An 18439-nucleotide genomic window follows, 5' to 3' on the forward strand; every position below is an offset into this window, starting at 1 on the left:
TGTTCTGTTTCCTGTTTTAAAGGTTAGAACATTTTTAATAAGGATAGATGACACTACAGTAGATAAAGAAACAACCTCACAGGTGCAGTTTTTAATGAGGGAAGAGTTTGATTTGCAGCTTTAAAATGTCTTCACCTGGTTCACGGTGTGCGTTGTCGCAAAAAAAGGCATACAGATGTAATGGTGAAGTGTCTGGTGGTGAATGTGTGTGCTAACACTGTGAGTGTTGCTTGTATAGTCATACCCCCATGGACCTATGACACCTGAATAATGTGTTCACACGTTTGTGTGTGGGTGAGCGCTGATAGAAATGAAGGACATCCTGATGACTTGGACATCTGAGAGTGGAGGAGGCTTATGGAGATTTATCAGATATTGGTGTTTTTTTGTTTGTTTTGTTTTCTGTGTCTGTATGTATGAAGAATACCTCCACAGCTTGACCAGTTCTCTCTCCTGTGGACAAACACTGGTCAAGCACGTGCACCCTTCCTCCTCCCCTCCTTGTTTACTGTTAATGAACATCCATCTGACTGCCAGGGCATTTACCAAGTTGTCCAGCAAACACTACCCTCCTCCTTTTTTGTGTGGTTTTGGGGGTCCATCTCCTGTCCTTTGGTGTCAGTTATGGTGGAAATGCAAGGGACAAGCCTGGAGTACTGTCACAGCGTTATGGCTCTTAGGTGTCTCATACATTTCTTTTCTTATTTTGTCTCCAAAAAGATCAAAGAATGGTGAGCCTCCCTGTTATTTCCCGGCTGTTACATTTGACTGTCTGCAGAATTGCAGCTACATGCCACAGGGAACTATTTTAATTTCTTTTTTTTCATGTATAGTTTGACATTTTTCATACTCATTAATAAGTGGTTGAAATGGAAATAAGCCTGTCAGAAGGCACATTAACAATACTGCTATAGAAAAGCAGGTCTACTCAGTATTTCTCACCTCGCATTTTAACAGAAATCTGTTGCCCATCAGGTACTAATGAATGACGTTAAGAGGTTGGAGTGCATGGGTTTGGCAAGATTTAAGGAAAGGTTTGGCAATTTGGGACACACATACAATTGTCCCAGAAGGTGACTGCACCCAGAAAAGAAGTTGTCCAGCCTGTAACACCCCATAAAACAACTGCATGTCACATACAAAGGGTTATATAGTAAGGTTTATAGTGGCTGCTGAGTGGATTTTGTCACCTTTGCTTAGAGCCAGGCTGGCTTCCCCTCCACTTTTCCAGTCTTACTTGTAAGCTGGTAATTGCTGGTTGTCGCTTCACATATATATACACAGGTGTGTCATTCATCTCATGTGACTTCCAGCAACAACAACGACAAAAAAAGAAGCAAATATGCACATTTAGCAGATGTCAGATTGTACATTTTAAGCCTGGAGTGCAGCTGTTGAGAAGGTTGTGAATAATTGTAGTTTCTTCTGGTGAATTGTGGAGATTGATGCTCTGGTTGGATTCAGAGGCTCTAAAGGAATAAGGAGACAAAATAGCTGCTCATTTCCCCCTAAACCATAAGATGTTATGTTCATTTTATTCTGAATTACCGTGCTTCATTAGAAGTGTACTGAGAATTTGTAGTCTTACAGCACAAGTTGATTTCGATGTCTTGTTACCGTAGCACTCATCACCAGGGTTAGTCAGCCTCCGCACATTTTTAAAAAAAATTTTTGTAGCGTGTTTTTGTTGTTGTTTTATTTCTCGTCATGATTGTAATGTGTTTGTTTTAGAATGGGCCATGGGTTGTTTCAGAACCACGCATGTTAATGGTAAAGGCTAACAGTGCGATTCGGATCAGGTTGCCGTGAAGGGAGATCATGTCTACTAGCTCTGGTTTAACCTCCGTGGCCCTAAATGTACAGGAGCTCTTTTATGGGTGGCAGCACGCTTCATGTGTGACACAAGCCATATTTGAGCCTCTCACTGTTGGTGTGGTGCAGGTTCCACCACACACACAGACACACACACACATACACACACCTTTGCACATCATCACACACATACACACACCCGCACACACACACATACTGTCTCATACAGTATATTTACACATTTATATATATCAGATCAAGCATGACGAAAGCAGGTCTTAAGTTCAGCACTATTGTACAAAGTATCCAAAGTGTAATAAGGGTATAAAATGTAAGTTTCTGTGTCTTCTTCATTACTATAGAGTGTGTTCTAAAGGCCAGCATCAAAGATACAAGAGTTCTGTTTGGACTAACAGGCCCTGAAAAAAAAGCATGAGAAGGTGCCTACTGCACAGCAGACCCGCCGGTGTCAGTGATAGCAGCTGCGTTTTGTCAAAGGGAACATTTACTGAACTAGCACTGATCTGATTACTTCATTTTGGGAGTACCAGTGGGGCTTGGTAAGCAGCGGAGCAGAATTACTGAACACCACTCAACTTCCTGTTAATTGTTTTTAAACTGGGGAATATTCCCAGTTTCATCTTGTGGCTTTTTTTTTTTTTCTGTCTGATATTTGAATAACGGAAAACTGCTACCTTCTCGAACCAGGGATCTGAACTGTCGGATGAATTTGAGAGTTATTTATTTCCTCTCTCTCTCTCTAGAAGTAAACAGTGTCTTTGAGTTTTTCGTTGACAGGTCGAGTTATCAGGGAATCCTCTGTATCCACATCTCACTCATGGGGTCAAAGAAACTGTGTGGAAACCTACCGTTTTATTGATGCACCACTATAGTTGATGTACATTGTATCCTCTGGCCTTGAATGTTTATTGATGTGGTGGGGGTTCGCGGGTGGGGTGGGGCGGGGGTAACAGTGGGGAAAAAACCGAAACTGTATGCATGTCTGTTGTGTTTTGCGGAGCAAATGAGGGGGTGGTTCATTATCTATCGTGTAGTCTGCGGGAGGGTAAAGCTGAACTCACGGCATTGAAACATTGAAGCGCTTTTTAAAAATGAAAAAAAAAAAAAATGGGACATTTGAATTTTTTTATCGCTGATACTAACTGATGTGTTGTTGAGTTTTGTGCTAGAGTGGGGCAGTGGCAGGCGGGCGGGCGGGTGGGGCTAGATAATATTAGTGGACTGTTTATATGGTTACTGTACTTACCTATTCTATTCTTTGTATTATGATTTGTAATTTTATGTTGCTTTTTTTTTGAACTGAGAATATGATGTAATGAAATTAATTCATGGGACTGAATCTTGACCTTTTTATGGACAACAAAATAAAATCACTTATTTACAAAAAGATACAATTGGTAGGGTTGATTTTAGACAGTCATTGCATTTTTCCAAAGTCAATAAGTTAACAGGTTGGAGTACAAGACCTGAGAGGCAGCGTTTGAAAAATTACAGTACATATTGACATAAAGATTTGAAAGACATGTAGAGCTTTAAATAAAAATAGCATGTAATATAATTTATATTGCATTTGCACTTTATCTAAAACTTATGTACCTAAATATAGTTTGACACATATAAGGTACTGCGCAAGAGTCTCGAGCTGTCCCTCAGTTCTTTATATTTTGCTTCCAAGCAGTCAGACTCTCATTGAACCTTTTCTTGAGAAATAATTCTCCAGGCTTTCTCAAAGTCTTTGGACGTTTTCAGTCTGGCCCTTGTCCCTGGCCATTTTCAATTTGTTCTTATCTCTAAGAAAATGCCAACAATAACACAGTTTAACTAGCATAAAATAGTTTTTTGGGGGGTACAAGGTGATTCTCAAAGAACTATTAGCCAAAAATCACAGCATATCTCTGCATGGTGTGCAGTGTGCTTTTAAAGATTTGTAGGAAACTGACAAGTGTCAGGCCTAAAAAAAAACTATTGATGAGCAGTTGAAACGCTGCCCTTAATAAACAGCAGAGAGCTGACCTGGACCTGATCAGAAATGGTCTCAGTGGAAGGATGGCTGTCAAGAAGCTGTTCTTAATGAAGAGAAATGGAGAAAAGGCTGAGTTATGGCAAATTACATGCAGAAAAATGCATTTTAGAAAGTGTCTGATTGCTACAGCATCGTTTTTCAGCCCGACAATGATCCCAAACACACTACCATTGCAGGAAAAGCAAACCTGTACAGAAAAACTAACAATGAAACACTATCAGTCATGGATTGGCCTCAACATTATTGAAGCAGTGCAGGAACATCTTGACAGAACAAAACACAAGGCAGCCAATATCCAAAGAAGAGCTTTGAATGTCCTTCAAGAAGCCTGGAGAACTATTCCTGAAGACTACTTAAATTAATTACAAGAAAGCTGCCTGTGTTGAAGAATAAAGGTGATCATAACAAATATTGATTTTAACCCTTGTTAGAATTCTGTCGTTGCCTTTCCATTTATATTAGCAAATTCAAATAAATTGCATAAACTTTCCATTTTCCTGCCAAAATAGAAAGAAACAAAAGGTGGTTGGAGACTTTTGCACAGTACTGTTTACTACATACAATTTATGAAGGGTTGGGCATGAGTCATGGAGCAGTCAAGGAAAACACTGGCCAAAATGTGCACAAGCCCTGTATGAAATAAGTTTAATGATGGGACTAATGAACCACTCACTGACTGTGTTTAAATATCAGAGCCTCAAGTCGGTGTGAAAGTGCAGTGAGTGCAACTGAAACAAATCTCATCTCTCGTCTGCGTTTAATGGAAGCGACTGCCCTCTGCTGGCTAATTCTTGTCATTACCAGCCTTCTTCTAAAGCATGCCTACGGATTCCAGCAGTTCATGAGCGCAATATGGGGCCCTAAATTAATTCTTTAACATCAATTTAAATCAAGTAACAAATTGCTTCATTTATACTCTTCTTCATCTTCAGTTTGTTGTCAATGTTGCAGATTGTGTTGATTCCAGGAAAAAAAAAAGAAAAAAAGAAAAAGGACAGCCAACTACTGCTAGCTGAGCTCAGCCGTTTATCAGCCAGCAAATAAACATGGCTTCAGCAGACTGCCTCCATATGGCTCCATGCAGGAGAGCCTCCCCTCACTTTCTGATCAGTCAGCAGAGAATCAATGTGCTCCTAACAGAAAATATTGTCCTCCATCGGTCATCCACGTCGTTCACCACATGTGGCCTCGATTCAGACACACCAACGCTGACCTCCGCCCTCTGTAGAACATCGTGCTACCACAGGAGCTCCATGTCTACTCAGTGTGTGTGCAATACTGAACATTTCTTTGGACAAACAACAGCAGAACAATGGTACAGTATGTACAAAAAGGATCATAGCAGTCAAAGATCTCAGCCAACAGCTATGTTTCCTGGTACCTGGTTAAAATAAAACAAGGAGCAAGCATGAGCCAGAGAGCAGTGGTGGGGCATGTACTAATCTTTTAATAAAGTAAAGTGGCAATCTTACTATATGAAAATGCAAATGAAACTCCCATGTGCTTGAAATGGTATGTAATAAAAAAATACTGAAAATGTAAAAACAAAGTCTTTAACTGCTTCAGGTTGACTCTAATTATAGATGCAAGCCGGTTAAAGTGGAGATAATTTGAACTTAAAATGCGAGGTAGCTCAGCATCTAATTATGCCTCGTACGGCGTAATGACATGTTTTCCATGAACAAATCGACATCTAAACACAGCCTCACAAAATCAGAGCAAAAATAAAAAAGCTGAATATTTTCCTCTAAAACTAGAGGACAGTATCGATACATTTTGAGTATTTTGCCCATGTAACTTATTACATCCATTCCCATTACTAAAACAATTTAACTACAATGAGATTCAGGCGTATTTTCCAGCCTGTTGCAAAGCATCATTTCACTGCCTACAGTTTAAAATGCATAATCCCGAGTGGGTGTGATTCTCCTTGGAAGCCTATTCTTTTCCTTGTGTTATTGTTAAGAACCAGTAAAACTGGTCTCCAAAAAAAAAGTCTCCAAAAACCGGTTTGAGACACCCCCCCCTTCCTCAACAGATTTCTTTTTGTGGCTTCCCCTTTGCGTGCATGTGTCAACTCACTCTCTGTGATGTGAAGACCAGTCAGTCAAAGCTCCCAAAGAGTTCAGCTGCTCCTGCAGCGCTAAAATCCTTAGCCCGATGTATCCGGACACCAACAGGAGCAACACCAGCCTACAAACACCCACAGTAAAGTCTTGAATGTGTGTTGTGCAGGAAGAACTACAGCCTGAGAGTCTAGGATGAGTACATGTTGTACAGGACTAACAGCAGGATATCAGAGACTTGGATCTGTGTGCAGCCTTGATAACATTTCCACAACCAAGGTTTAGATATTTGTCTTTCCTGGAGAGTTTGCAGCCATTCCAGTAAATCAGTATGAGAAAAAAAAGCATGCCAAGATCCAGTAGATGTGTGAGTGCTTTTGCAGTTTTATACCTCAAAAATATGAATTTTGGTCTGCTGAAAAATTCTACATAAAGCAATAGCTCATGGTCCTTTTTTCCCTTCAAACCTTCAGTGTTTTAGGATGTACAGTCAGTTTCAGTCAAACTCACAGCTGTGACTAGAATCGTGTTGTCATGGACCCTGGGTTTTGTGTTTTTATGTGATTTCTTCTGATTTGAGAAGTGATTCATGTTTAATTATTTATAGTTTCCTGCTTTTACCCCCTGAAAGTTGATTCTGTTTATCTGGACGTAACGTTTTCAGTGGGAGAAACGTTTCATCACTCATCCAAGTGACGTCTACAGTCTCAGCTGACTGCAGGTTTCCCCAACCCCAACCACTGATCAAAGACCTTGAGCAGTGGTTGCTGATCAGTGGTCATGACAATTTGCATATTAATGATCAAGAAGCTGACCTCACAGCCTAATGTTCCTTCAGTGGTGCTAGTTTCAGTCATTGTGCAAATGTACTGTTTATAAGATTGGGGAAACCTGCTGAGAGTACAGAAGTCACTTGGATGAGCGACGAAATGTTTCTCCCACCAAAAATGTTACGTCCAGATGAACAGAATCAACTTTTTTTGGATTTCCTTACCTGGATGATTGAGCATGCATCAAGAAAACTTTTCCCTTTAGTTCCTAGTTAACCTAGATGACCTAGTTGACCTAGATGACCTAGATGACCTAGTTGACCTAGTTGACCTAGATGACCTCGGACTAATTAGTTCCTTTTTTGTGTTCCCATCATGTTCCTTCAGTCTTGTCTGTATGTTTGTCTTTTTGTTTCACTTTAATCTGATCTCCCTGTACAGTTTTGTCTCTTGTTTCCTGTTGTATTTTGCTCATCTTATTTCTCTGTGTCATGTTTCACGTTTTACTTCCTTTGTCTTGTTTTGTTGATTAGTTTCAGCTGCCCTCCCACCTGTTTCCGCTCCCCTCATTATTATAGTTAACTAAATATAGAGGAAATATCCTGGGTTTTATTATCTGTTAGTTCAGTAAAAATTTTAATACGGCTTTCCTGATGAGACGTTGATTGATGCCTTTATTGAGACAAGACCGTGAGGGAATTGCTTTTAAAACGTTCCGTGTCTTTATTGTAATACCTACACTGATTTTCCTAAATCTCGCCTCTGACATATGTCACTCATACAAGATAAAACTAAGACTGAAATGGATAAAAACTACACTAAGGGTAAACATTTAAAAAGAATAAAAGAAATAACTGAAAGGTGAAAATCTACGCTGGAAACTAAACTGAAATAAAAACAAAAAGTCAAAATCAAAGAAAAATAAAAGCTAATTAGAAAATGTGAACTTATAATAACTCTGGTCGGAGTCCCTGGATGTTGTGTTTCCTTACCCTGTGTTGTCCCTAAAGATCTTTTTGCACTCTTGTGTATTACCAGCGATAAAGCCGATTTTTGAATTTATTCCTGTTTCCCTGAGTCCTGCGTTCAGGTCCACAATCTGCCTTCCACATAGCTGGTCTATAACACAGAAGCTGGGTGAAGGCGCCGTCTTTAAATTTCTAATCTCCTTCCACATCGTTACTGTTGAGATGACCCTAATGGTACATCATGTTTTCTTCCTTCTACAAAGAAACTGCTCACTACAGATTTCAAGCAGTATTTATCTATGAATCTGAAAACTATACTCACAGCACCATGTAGATGTGGAAGACAACACTGAGAGTCTTAAGTTCTGGCAGTTGTGCAATGAACCTCCAAATCCACAGTCCAGCTGACATAGACCAAAAAAACAAATAAAAAAAATTAATACTTGTTCTACAATCACACGACTCTGTATGGCCGCAACATGTGTGTGTTTGTATTTGAATACACACCGCTGTCTTCTTCATCTATTATGCTGTTTTGACGAGTGGAGTTGGCTGTGCTGGGGCCTGAAAAGACATTAAGACAAGTAAGCTCAGCAATTAAACCCCTTAATGTAATTTTTTCAAATAGAAAAGTGAACTTTAACAGTTAAAGTCAAAACCATTAAGCGGTGATGATCACCCATCAGTGCTCTTTAGTGTCTTTCCTTTACCTTCACTGGACGTCTGAAGAAAGCTGGTATCAAGAGAGTCACTGCTCGGAAAATCTACACGGTCGTCCAAACTGGAAAAACTGGAGAATTGCTGACAAAGAGAGAGATGCCATAAGATAATTTATCACTACGCAGTATGGCAAGATAGTCGCTAAGCTGCTACAAGATTCCTGCAGCTGCTGAGCGTCAAACCTACCGGATTGTGAGCTTCGTTCTCTGCAACGGCCAGATGAGGGCTGCTGTTTACAGCCTCCGCCTGTTCGAAACAAATGAAAAACAAGTTCAGAAAAAAACAACAGCTCGTGTTAGCCTGAGAAATGATGCCTGCACCTGCATGTGTGTCCGGGGAGCAGCAGCAGTACCTGCGCATATGAGCACACACTTTGGAGGAGTTTGTAACACTTCTCACGGTTTCTCAAAGACACAAACGAGTACTGAGGGAGAGAAAACAAACAAGCAGAGGAAAGGCTTAAATCTCAGTGTTTCCCCGGAAAGTTAATCTGCAATGTTAGCTCGACAAGCTGTCAGGCTCACTGCAGGAGGCCCGATCACAGTTAACACACTGTCCATCATTTCCTTTTACCAGCTGCTAAACCAACCGGTACATTTGTGTCAAGTCAAGAATGAACACTTATTTTTGGAGATCTCGTCATTTGTAAATAAATGAATGCTACCAGATGCTACATTGTGCTGCTGGTTTCTAAATGAATTTTGCGCGTACACAGTAGACAAAGTAAAACACATAATACACATTATAAAAGGTAAAAACTACACAACAAGCAGTCTGAGAAAACAAATGTCCACCAAGGCAGCTCACTCACTGAGCAGCGTTTACTTCTAAGGGAATAATATAGATTTTTCTGTACATTCATCTTGTTTTCTTTGTTCTTTTTAAACATACTTTAAGAATTTTGTAGTGCAGACTTCTGTTAATTGGCCTGTTTCAACCTATTTTAATTATTTTCATTGTTTTTTTTATTTATTTGGAAACACTACATGTGTAATATTTGTTTTATTGTTTAGTAAAAAAAAATTACCCATTAATTACCAAATATAAAGTGAAAAAAGTTTTGTATTTAAACAGTTATAACCTGTTATTCTAATGTACGTAAGAAAGTCATAATAAAATTATGTCCTTGGTGGATGTAAGCCAAATTTTAAATGACTGTTAGCATGACCTCAGTCTACACCTCTACAGAGTTTGATCAGAATTAATTCAGAATTTTTTGAGCTATCGTGTTTACAGACAGAATGACATGCACGCATGCAAAATGCTAACACAAGCATAACCTGTGTGGTGGAGGTAACCAAAACCTCCCGATCATCCATGCTTACACGAATCAACTTAGCTGAACTCAAAAGTATCCAGTTAAAAAATTATGTTTTCAGTTTTTTGAGGCCCTGCGATAAACTGGCGACCTGTTTGAGGTGTACCCCGCCTCTCGCCCTGTGGTAGCTGGGCGACCCTGATAAGGATAAGTGGAAGAAAAGTGCTGGATGGAGTTCTTTGAGTTGTAGGTAAGAAGTTCAACAATAAAGAAAGGTTTCTGCTTTCACAACTATAATTCCCTTTAGATGTAAACTTCGTCATTGAGGCCAGAAACCCTGACAGGGTTCCCCGTGATACTGAGCACCAAAGCAGCCAGCTTATTAGAGAGCAACTTAAGTTTCTGATAGCTTTTGATTTAAATACTTAACCGCAGAACTACACTTTACATCTGTAATGCAAAGACTCAACTGCTACTTTTAAAGGTGTGTGCTGACCTTCTCTTCAGCAGTCTGTATAGAAAGCATAGACAGGGCTGAGCCATGTTTCTTCACATCCTTTATGCTGGAAACAGGAATCACCACCTGCAATGTATGAATGGTAATGAGTGTGGTTTTCTTTAGAAACTTACAGAGCTCATTACAGTAAAATGACATGCCAAACGTTCACAAAGTGAAACAAGCAGAAACAAACCCCAGAGCAAGTTGCTGTGTCGTTCTCTCTTCAGGTATGATAAATGCTAAAAATCCTAGTGAAATACCAGGATTTGGACTTGTAATGCTGACTGCTCCTCTGTATCTTTATCTAGAAAATCCAAATGATCTCCCTTTGATTGTAATTTTGCAGCTGGGAAAGTCCAAGTACTGCAGCTCCTGCCATCACATTTCAGTGTGTGGCGTAAGTTTGAGTTACCTTGGTGTCTTTGAGCAGCACAGATGAGTAGAAACACACATGGTTCTGAGAAACAAAGAGTTTTCCGTGATACAGCACTTCCTTCTGCAGGGAACACGTGAAAGCTGCAACAGATACACACAGTTCGAAGGCATTAGGTCACTGTTTCTAAGGTGATACCCACACAACACCAGAGCCATGACTGCTGAAACATTTACTGAAGCGTTTCGGCCGTGCAGTCACCCCAGACCGCTTGGAAAACAAAGCATTAAGTGGCACTTCATCTGGCAGCAAAGACATCGGGGACACTCTGCGAAGCCATTTCCATAATCAATATTCGCAAATGAGTTACAACCTCTGGACCTCAGCTCAGCTCACCGTGTGCCAGGCTGTCCCACACAGGAATCTCTGGAAACAGCTTGTTGAAGCTTTTATTGTGCTTGAAGTACTGCAGGGAATAAAGAAACAAAAGGTTTTCATTCAGACTTGTTTCAGATACAGAAGAAGAAGAATCAGGTTTGTTAACTGACTTCGAGACCTGCACTCAGCATCAGTATACAAACTTTTGAGCTGCCAAGCTTGTCATCAAACATTTACTTATTTAAACCCTCCAGCAGTTAGAATTTGCTTTGTCTCTGAATACCTGGTAAATGGCCAATAACCAGCCTGCATTGAACTCTAGTTTAGATCACTCGTGGCTCTAAATTGTCTACTTCCTCATTCATGTAGTTGATAACCATGTGTATCTGATGTTACATTGTAAAGCTTTCCCACCTGGGATGTCCGAAAATGCTACGAGAAACTAGCTTGAAACTCAGCCCTGAAGCAAGAAGATAAATAACAACCTAAAGGTAACCACAAAGCCCCTTAAATCCAAGTAGAGCGTCATATTCAGGTAGGTTTCTTGCATTCACTTTGTCACATTGCTTTCATGTTGGAACATAATGCATTGCCACTGTGAAAACATGATTCATGGCCGCCTCAGTTCCTGTGCTGTGAATAAAAGGGAACAAGAAGGAGCAGGGTAAAGGGAAGCAGGCTTACGTGATCATCTGATCGCTGAAGATTCTGCTCTGCTATGGTCTGCTCTCTGATGACACAAAGGCACAATAGTAACACAAATGAGATAAGGATGTTTTCAGGGAGATATCTGACAGTCTGTGCAGCTTTAACATTTTAAACCATCCAATACTTAGTAAATACCCCCCCAACCCTGTGTAGTGATGAAGGAAGACTCTACCTCAGGGCCATGTTGGAGTCAAGGCTGTGATTTAGTTGGCCCTCCAGTTGTACTGCGTCCAGCATCGTGCTCTGTTTATTTTTCTTTGTACTAGATCTAAAACTGCTTCTTCTCGTGCCAAAAATATCACTTCCTTCCACGATACTGTCCCAAGAGACCAGGATATAAATGTCAGACTGATGATCCAGCTTTTATATTACCCACAGACACACGCTATCAATATAGAACACCAAAAAGGTAATGAAATCACAGCAAAATAGAAATTAATGCATTTCTCCCTGATGGATGGGTGCCAGCTCCTGCGTGGCGATGGGGAAAATGTTACAATCTTCAGCTATTTTGTTTGCATCAGTCACAGAATGACTTTTCACAACGATGAATGGAGCTCATCAACAGGTACAAGAAAGATCTGTTCGCCATCAAAGCACTCTTGAATGGTAAATGGTAAATGGCCTGTATTTATATAGCGCTTTACTAGTCCCTAAGGACCCCAAAGCGCTTTACATATCCAGTCATCCACCCATTCACACACACATTCACACACTGGTGATGGCAAGCTACATTGTAGCCACAGCCACCCTGGGGCGCACTGACAGAGGCGAGGCTGCCGGACACTGGCGCCACCGGGCCCTCTGAACATTAACAAGGTACAAGAAAATAATATGCTGTTCCTACACTCTCTTCCAAGTCCTTGAGCAGCCTTTTAAGCACCAGCTGTGCCAACTTTCTGACTGTCTGCCTCGCAGACCGGTGGTTAGTCTGCTGTCTCCGGGCAACTGACTTGGCTCTCCGGAGGATGGTTTTACTTTTGCAAAAGCAGCCGCCACAAAGCCCGAGCACAATGAAAAACTGTACTCTACAGCTGGTATTTAGAGTGGCTTTTTGTTTTTACACTGCACGCTTAAAAAGTCAATATCACTGTCAACCGATAAAACATGTACATTAGGCACAAAGGAGGAAATGTGATAAGATAAACACTCACCCAGAGCTGTCCAGTGAGAATTTCCTGTTTTTCAGAGTCATGATGGAACATAAACAATTCCGGCTCACGCACACACAAAGTCATACACTCGAATACATAGTGTAACTGTATAACTTTATGTCTGTAATCCACGTTTACTGGCTCTGTGCAGGGCTTTGCTTCTCTTGTATTTCCTGGAAATGACTCTAAATCACCAAGGGCCAGGTGAACACAGATGAGAGAAAAAACAAAGGACGGCTGCCTTTTAATGTTAACCAATTAGCTGTGAGAGGTGGAGCTTTGCATAACAAAACCAATCAGTGAAGGAAGGAGGAAAATCTACACTGATGCAGAGTTTGCTCCTCATAGGAAGATCTTTCTATGGGCGGCACTGTCTATGTTCACCCTTTGACTTAGAGACACACCTTCTAGACCCACACGCATCAGCACACACAATGAGAAGGTATGCAGAGACAACCGTCATGAGATTTAGATATGACAGTAACATTGTTGTCTGTCATGCAAAACCTTCAGCCTGCATAGATTAATATCACATGGAAAGAATGACGGACACACAGCAGAGGATAGCGTGACATGACATATTTTTATGTAAATATTGCATCACTGTACAGACAGTAGCTTAAAAAAGATACTGCCAACCGCCAGTGCTACCACTTTTGAAATCCTACGATGCTTACTTTTTGTGTTATTACATTTACAGGATTTTCCCAAAAAATGGACTTCTGAACTTTAGGACACTGAGATTCAAACTTGTCTGAGATTTTAGTAGATACGCCTATGGTATCAATTTGAAAATCTTACACCGCCACGTTCTCCAGTTATTGCATTCACAAGATTTTCTGAAAACCTGCCCTTTAACCTTAAGGCCAAGGTGTGCAAGGTGTCCAAAACTTGTCCAAGATTTTTGGTAAGAGAATTTTGAAAAATGTGAAAATCCTAGGTAACTTTCTTTTTAAATTATTGCATTCAGACGATTTTCAGAAAAGAGATTTGAAGATTTTTAGTCGATCCAGTCGATCCACCCATCGTATAAATACCGCAAAAAATTTCCAGGCCTATCTACATTAAAATGTTATTGGCCTTACTTTTTTGTTTTTCTTTCTCAAACTCGATTCAAACATAATCTTCAGAAAGTCATGTCTCCTTTCCTATAACATACCTGCAGCTTAGGCAAAGTTAAGGAAAATCCATAATATGATCCAAAAAGGCCCAAAAAGCACAGTGTACTATATGTAACATGAAGAAATACTGTTTGATTTTCCACAAAATTACACAGTGCTCAAAATGACTATATTACTTTGTATAATTAGTGTCTCCTTTCCTGTAAAATACCCAGTTTAGATACAACTTAAAATTAGTTATGCACAACTTAAATTTACTTACTGCATAATTATTTCCTTGTTTCTTGTAAAAATCTGACTTGTTCCAGTGTACCCACCTTTTAAATATAAGGCACATATAATTACCAGGGAGTTATACCAGGTAGTTAAATGGAAGACATGATTATAAAGTGTTACCAAATCATTTGGTCTTGAAGTAATGAAAAAGTAGAATTGCTGATGCTTGCTAACTTTTCCTTAAGAGTCTAAAAGAAAAAGCTCAACACTTTAATTAGTAATTTACAGCACAGGACTGTGGGTGATTTATGAATGTTGTTGCTGAAGGTGATTTAAAGACTGCAAAAGCTGAAGCTAGCGCCTTTTTCCTGATGTACATGATTCATTTGCTGTGTGTTTAATTTATATCGTTGTGTTTAGTTCATTAGTTACTGCACACTGTTCTTCCAATGGCACAGTTGATTTCACTGCACATTATCTAATAGGATGACAAATAATTTTTTGATAAAAGTCATTTTATACAGTTGTAAATAAAGTCCCTTTCTACCACCGTAACAGGTGACATTACACGTCTCCATTAATTTTCTTAATAGCATATCCAAGTTAGGGTGCAGGGGGTCCTGGGGCCAGAGGCAGACATATTGTATTTAAGTTGAATTTTCTTGAAATTAGCATTTATTTGAGTTTTATTTTATAATAAATTTGTACTTTCAATGGCGTGTCCAGTGGGGTGGCCTGGGGGGGCACAGGCCACCCCCCCAACCAGACTGGCCACCCCAGGTGCCACCCCGAAGATAAAACAATAAAATTTAATGAAATATCAAATGTACGATTATGGTTTCACAGTGAAGCTCAGATATCCGAGTGTAAGTGAATGTAGCATCGGCTTCTGCACTATGCGCATCATGTTAGCAAAGGTAGGAGAGCCAAGCACGAAAGACGGCACCGCAGAAAACATTTTTTCGGCGAAAGATTAACTAGTTAACATAGCTGGACCAGTGGCGTGTCTAGAAAATTTTTGTTGGGGGGGCCAGGTAGGGGCACAGATTTGGAGAAGGGTGGCAGATTTAATTGGCAGATAATGTTTTAAAAAAAAATTCTACCAACCCTTAACCATAATTCAATAATCCTATAAACCTAATAACCAAATGCACTTTTAACTCTTATTAGAATGAGATTTTAACCACTACGGTGCAAAGTTTTTAGATACTGCGTTGATAAAGTACAAGAGATACAATCAGTGCTTTGTCAGTGTTTACTCAGCAGTCAAGGACAACAATATTTGCATAGTATTTTTACTGACATATAGTGCACATATGTTTTGGGCAAAAACATTTTTGAAAATTAAAATACGAACATTTGTAACAAACAATTGACAAATTAGCCAATGCAAAACTTTATCTGCCTGTTAAAAAAAGAAGATAATCTTCTCACAAACTGGTGTTTGATTTTGAAACAGGAAAAAAGTGGGGAAACAACTGAAAAGACTAACATTTGAATGAAACCTGAAAGCAAGTAAATACTTTCTATGCTGCCTTATCGTAAACTTTGGTAATATTGATAAAGAACAACACTGGCTGATGATAAAATACAGTCAGCTGGCATGGTGACACTGCCAGTATTAACCTGCAGGGCTGGACTGGGACAAAAAAATTGGGCATTTTTACTACAGACCGACCCACCAGGTAGTAAAGCCATAAAGACTTTGACTGAAAACAAACCCTGTTGTGACAGTGATGTACAGTCTTGTTGGTATATGTATGATTTCTATACATTTTACGTCAGATAAAAACTTTGGTTGTAAGATTTAGATAATTATTTAATAAAAACTAGGTATTTTAAATGAGAATAAGAAAGAAAAGTATTTCTTTGTGCCCACCTTTCCCTGTTAATGCCCTACCTGGCCCCCTGGCAAAACTTTGCTAGACCCGCCCCTGCACAGTTACCAGCTGTCAGCTACATAAAAAAGGATCCTGGTGTTATTTGTCTCTCAGAAACAGTTCATAACTTCCCTTCAACTCATTCATGTCACCTAAAAGGTAAACCTGTTTCTCCATCACCTGTTCAGCTCTGATGGTTCAGTAAGGACATCTCCTGGTTTCATCTTCATGTTTCCCTCTCACCACATATCTAAACAGACATCATGACCAGCAGCTTTACAGCTGTGGCTCCAGCAAACATCAGCTGATACTAGAAATTAATATTAAATACATTCTAACAACAGCCGATCAAGCTTAAACGTGCTGCTGTTGTTTAGCGCAACATCTGCTGGTTTCCTCTTTCTGGCGCAAAGTGGGCGATAAACAAGAGAGAAAAGCCGATCAGCTGATCATTGATCAGTTTCATGATTGAAGTAGCAACAGGAGAGGGAGGGGGAGAGAATGAGAGAAGAGGCAGCTGTGCAGCATAAAGACAGAATAAATCCAGCTTTGTGTCTTTTTTCCATCCTAGCTGAAGTTCGGGACAAACTGCGTCTCTTCTCAGCTCAATACGAAACGTGTAATATTTTCTCTGAATGAGGGACCATTCCATTTTTTTAAGGAGCCGTTGGCAACTCTACTAACCTTATGAATAAAATAAAGTTCACTATCAGTAACATCATAGCACCACCCAGCTGTATAAAAACTCCGTCAAACTGGCTAGAACGCAGTATGAGTTATTGCAACTGACAGTAAAAAGTCAGCAACATGAAAATAAACTCCACCTAAACTTGGTTTATATCTGACCCAGATAGACTGCAGGTCATAACTTCTTACCTGAAGTTCAGTTCACCTGACACTCGGACTGGTGGCTGCTTCGGGTCTCTCCTCCTGCCTCCCCTTCCCTCATCCACCTGTTGCCTCTGTGGAAGCCCCGTCATAGCCACCACCAAACAACGGAGTTATTTCTACACATCGACCTGCATCTGGCCAATCCACCACCTCTCATTGTTCATGCCATTACAAAAAAAATAAAAAATAAGTCACTGGGGATATGCCCGGTATGCCCGATGGCCAGTCCAGCTATGTTAACCTGCAACCAAATCTGCAGCTCCATACAGCAATGTTACGACTTAGATTATATCTTATAACGCATAACTCTTATGTTAGCTGCCCTCAGTAGCATACTGTCTGAAATATTCCACAGCTATAATAATTCTTTAAGTGTTATTTTTTTCCTTGGTATTCTAATTTCACCGAAGTTTACTAAACTCAACAAACTTGATATTACTTACCGGGACATTTATTCTGTCCTCATTTTCTTTCACCGAAAAATTGTTTCCTGCAGTGCCATCTTTCGCGCTTGGCTCTCCTACCTTTGCTAACGTGATGCGCATAGCGCAGAAGCGATGCTGCATTCACTTACACTCGGATATCTGAGCGTCACCGTGAAAACATAATCGGACATTTGATATTTGATTGAATTTTATTGTTTTGCCTTTGGGGTGGCACCTGGGGTGGCCAGTCTGGTTTGGGGGGTGGCCTGTGCCCCCCCAGGCCACCCCGCTGGACACGCCATTGAGCTGGACTGGCCATCGGACGTTTGCATGGTGGGCTGATGACTTATTTTTTTTTTTTTTTGTAACGGCATGAACAATGAGAGGTGGTGGATTGGCCAGATGCTGGCCGATGTGTAAAAATAACTCAGTTGTTTGGTGGTGGCTATGGCGGAGCTTCCACAGAGGCAACAGGTGGATGAGGGAAGGTGAGGCAGGAGGAGAGACCCGAGGCAGCCACCAGTCCGAGTGTCAGGTGAACTGAACTTCATGTAAGAAGTTATGACCTGCAGTCTCTCTGGGTCAAATATAAACCAAGTTTAGGTGCAGTTTATTTTCGTTGTGCTGACTTTTTACAGTCAGTTACAATACCTCATACTGCGTGAGCTAGCATGACGAGTTTATACAGCTGTTCGGTTGCTATGATGTTACTGATAGTGAACTTTATTTTATTCATAAGGTTAGTTAGTAGAGTTGCCAACAGCTCCTTAAAAAAATGGAATGGTCCCAATGGCGTGTCCAGCGGGGTGGCCTGGGGGGGCACAGGCCACCCCCCAAACCAGACTGGCCACCCCAGGTGCCACCCCAAAGGCAAAACAATAAAATTCAATCAAATATCAAATGTCCGATTATGTTTTCACGGTGAAGCTCAGATATCCGAGTGTAAGTGAATGCAGCATCGCTTCTGCGCTATGCGCATCACGTTAGCAAAGGTAGGAGAGCCAAGCGCGAAAGATGGCACTGCAGGAAACAATTTTTCGGTGTAAGAAAATGAGGACAGAATAAATGTCCCGGTAAGTAATATCAAGTTTGTTGAGTTTAGTAAACTTCGGTGAAATTAGAATACCAAGGAAAAAAATAACACTTAAAGAATTAT

General features: G+C 40.3%; 1 protein-coding gene and 2 long non-coding RNA genes across 4 annotated transcripts; 1 reads left to right on the forward strand and 2 right to left on the reverse strand.

Annotated features, from left to right (window-relative positions):
* Positions 1-3168: 3168 nt before the first annotated feature.
* Positions 3169-12993, reverse strand: LOC146687888 (GRAM domain-containing protein 2A-like). 2 transcript variants are annotated; one of them, XM_085438203.1, is made up of 13 exons: positions 12751-12993; positions 11769-11912; positions 11573-11618; positions 10907-10976; positions 10550-10653; positions 10135-10221; positions 8733-8804; positions 8567-8626; positions 8371-8461; positions 8168-8224; positions 7983-8064; positions 5939-6049; positions 3169-5237 (listed from the first exon to the last, which is right to left on the reverse strand). In XM_085438203.1, exons 1-13 carry the CDS (start codon positions 12789-12791, stop codon positions 5222-5224), a joined length of 981 nt encoding a protein of 326 aa, XP_085294329.1. In that variant the 5' UTR covers positions 12792-12993; the 3' UTR covers positions 3169-5221. The 2 variants fall into 2 exon arrangements, with proteins under 2 accessions (XP_085294329.1, XP_085294330.1); XM_085438204.1 differs by having other exon boundaries at positions 3169-6049.
* LOC146687889 (uncharacterized) lies at positions 5908-6330 on the forward strand. The gene is made up of 2 exons (XR_014916298.1): positions 5908-6130; positions 6208-6330. It is a non-coding gene; the product is annotated as an uncharacterized LOC146687889 (long non-coding RNA).
* A 2502-nt stretch (positions 12994-15495) lies between the features above and the next one.
* LOC146687890 (uncharacterized) lies at positions 15496-17577 on the reverse strand. Its single transcript, XR_014916535.1, has 2 exons — positions 17302-17577; positions 15496-16929 (listed from the first exon to the last, which is right to left on the reverse strand). It is a non-coding gene; the product is annotated as an uncharacterized LOC146687890 (long non-coding RNA).
* Between the last annotated feature and the right edge of the window lie 862 nt (positions 17578-18439).

This window comes from Copadichromis virginalis, linkage group LG18 (assembly GCF_057382275.1).
Source record: "Copadichromis virginalis isolate Kocher_CV1m ecotype Utaka linkage group LG18, C_Virginalis_male_GT1.1, whole genome shotgun sequence".
NCBI lineage: Eukaryota > Metazoa > Chordata > Actinopteri > Cichliformes > Cichlidae > Copadichromis > Copadichromis virginalis.

Coding starts and splice junctions, on each gene's coding strand:
- LOC146687888 (XM_085438203.1), bottom strand. CDS start 12,791: ATGACTCTGAAAAACAGGAAATTCTCACTGGACAGCTCTGG. Junction 10,222..10,549: donor TGCTGCTCAAAGACACCAAG/GTAACTCAAACT, acceptor CATACATTGCAG/GTGGTGATTCCTGTTTCCAG. Junction 8,225..8,370: donor TCTTCAGACGTCCAGTGAAG/GTAAAGGAAAGA, acceptor ATGTCTTTTCAG/GCCCCAGCACAGCCAACTCC.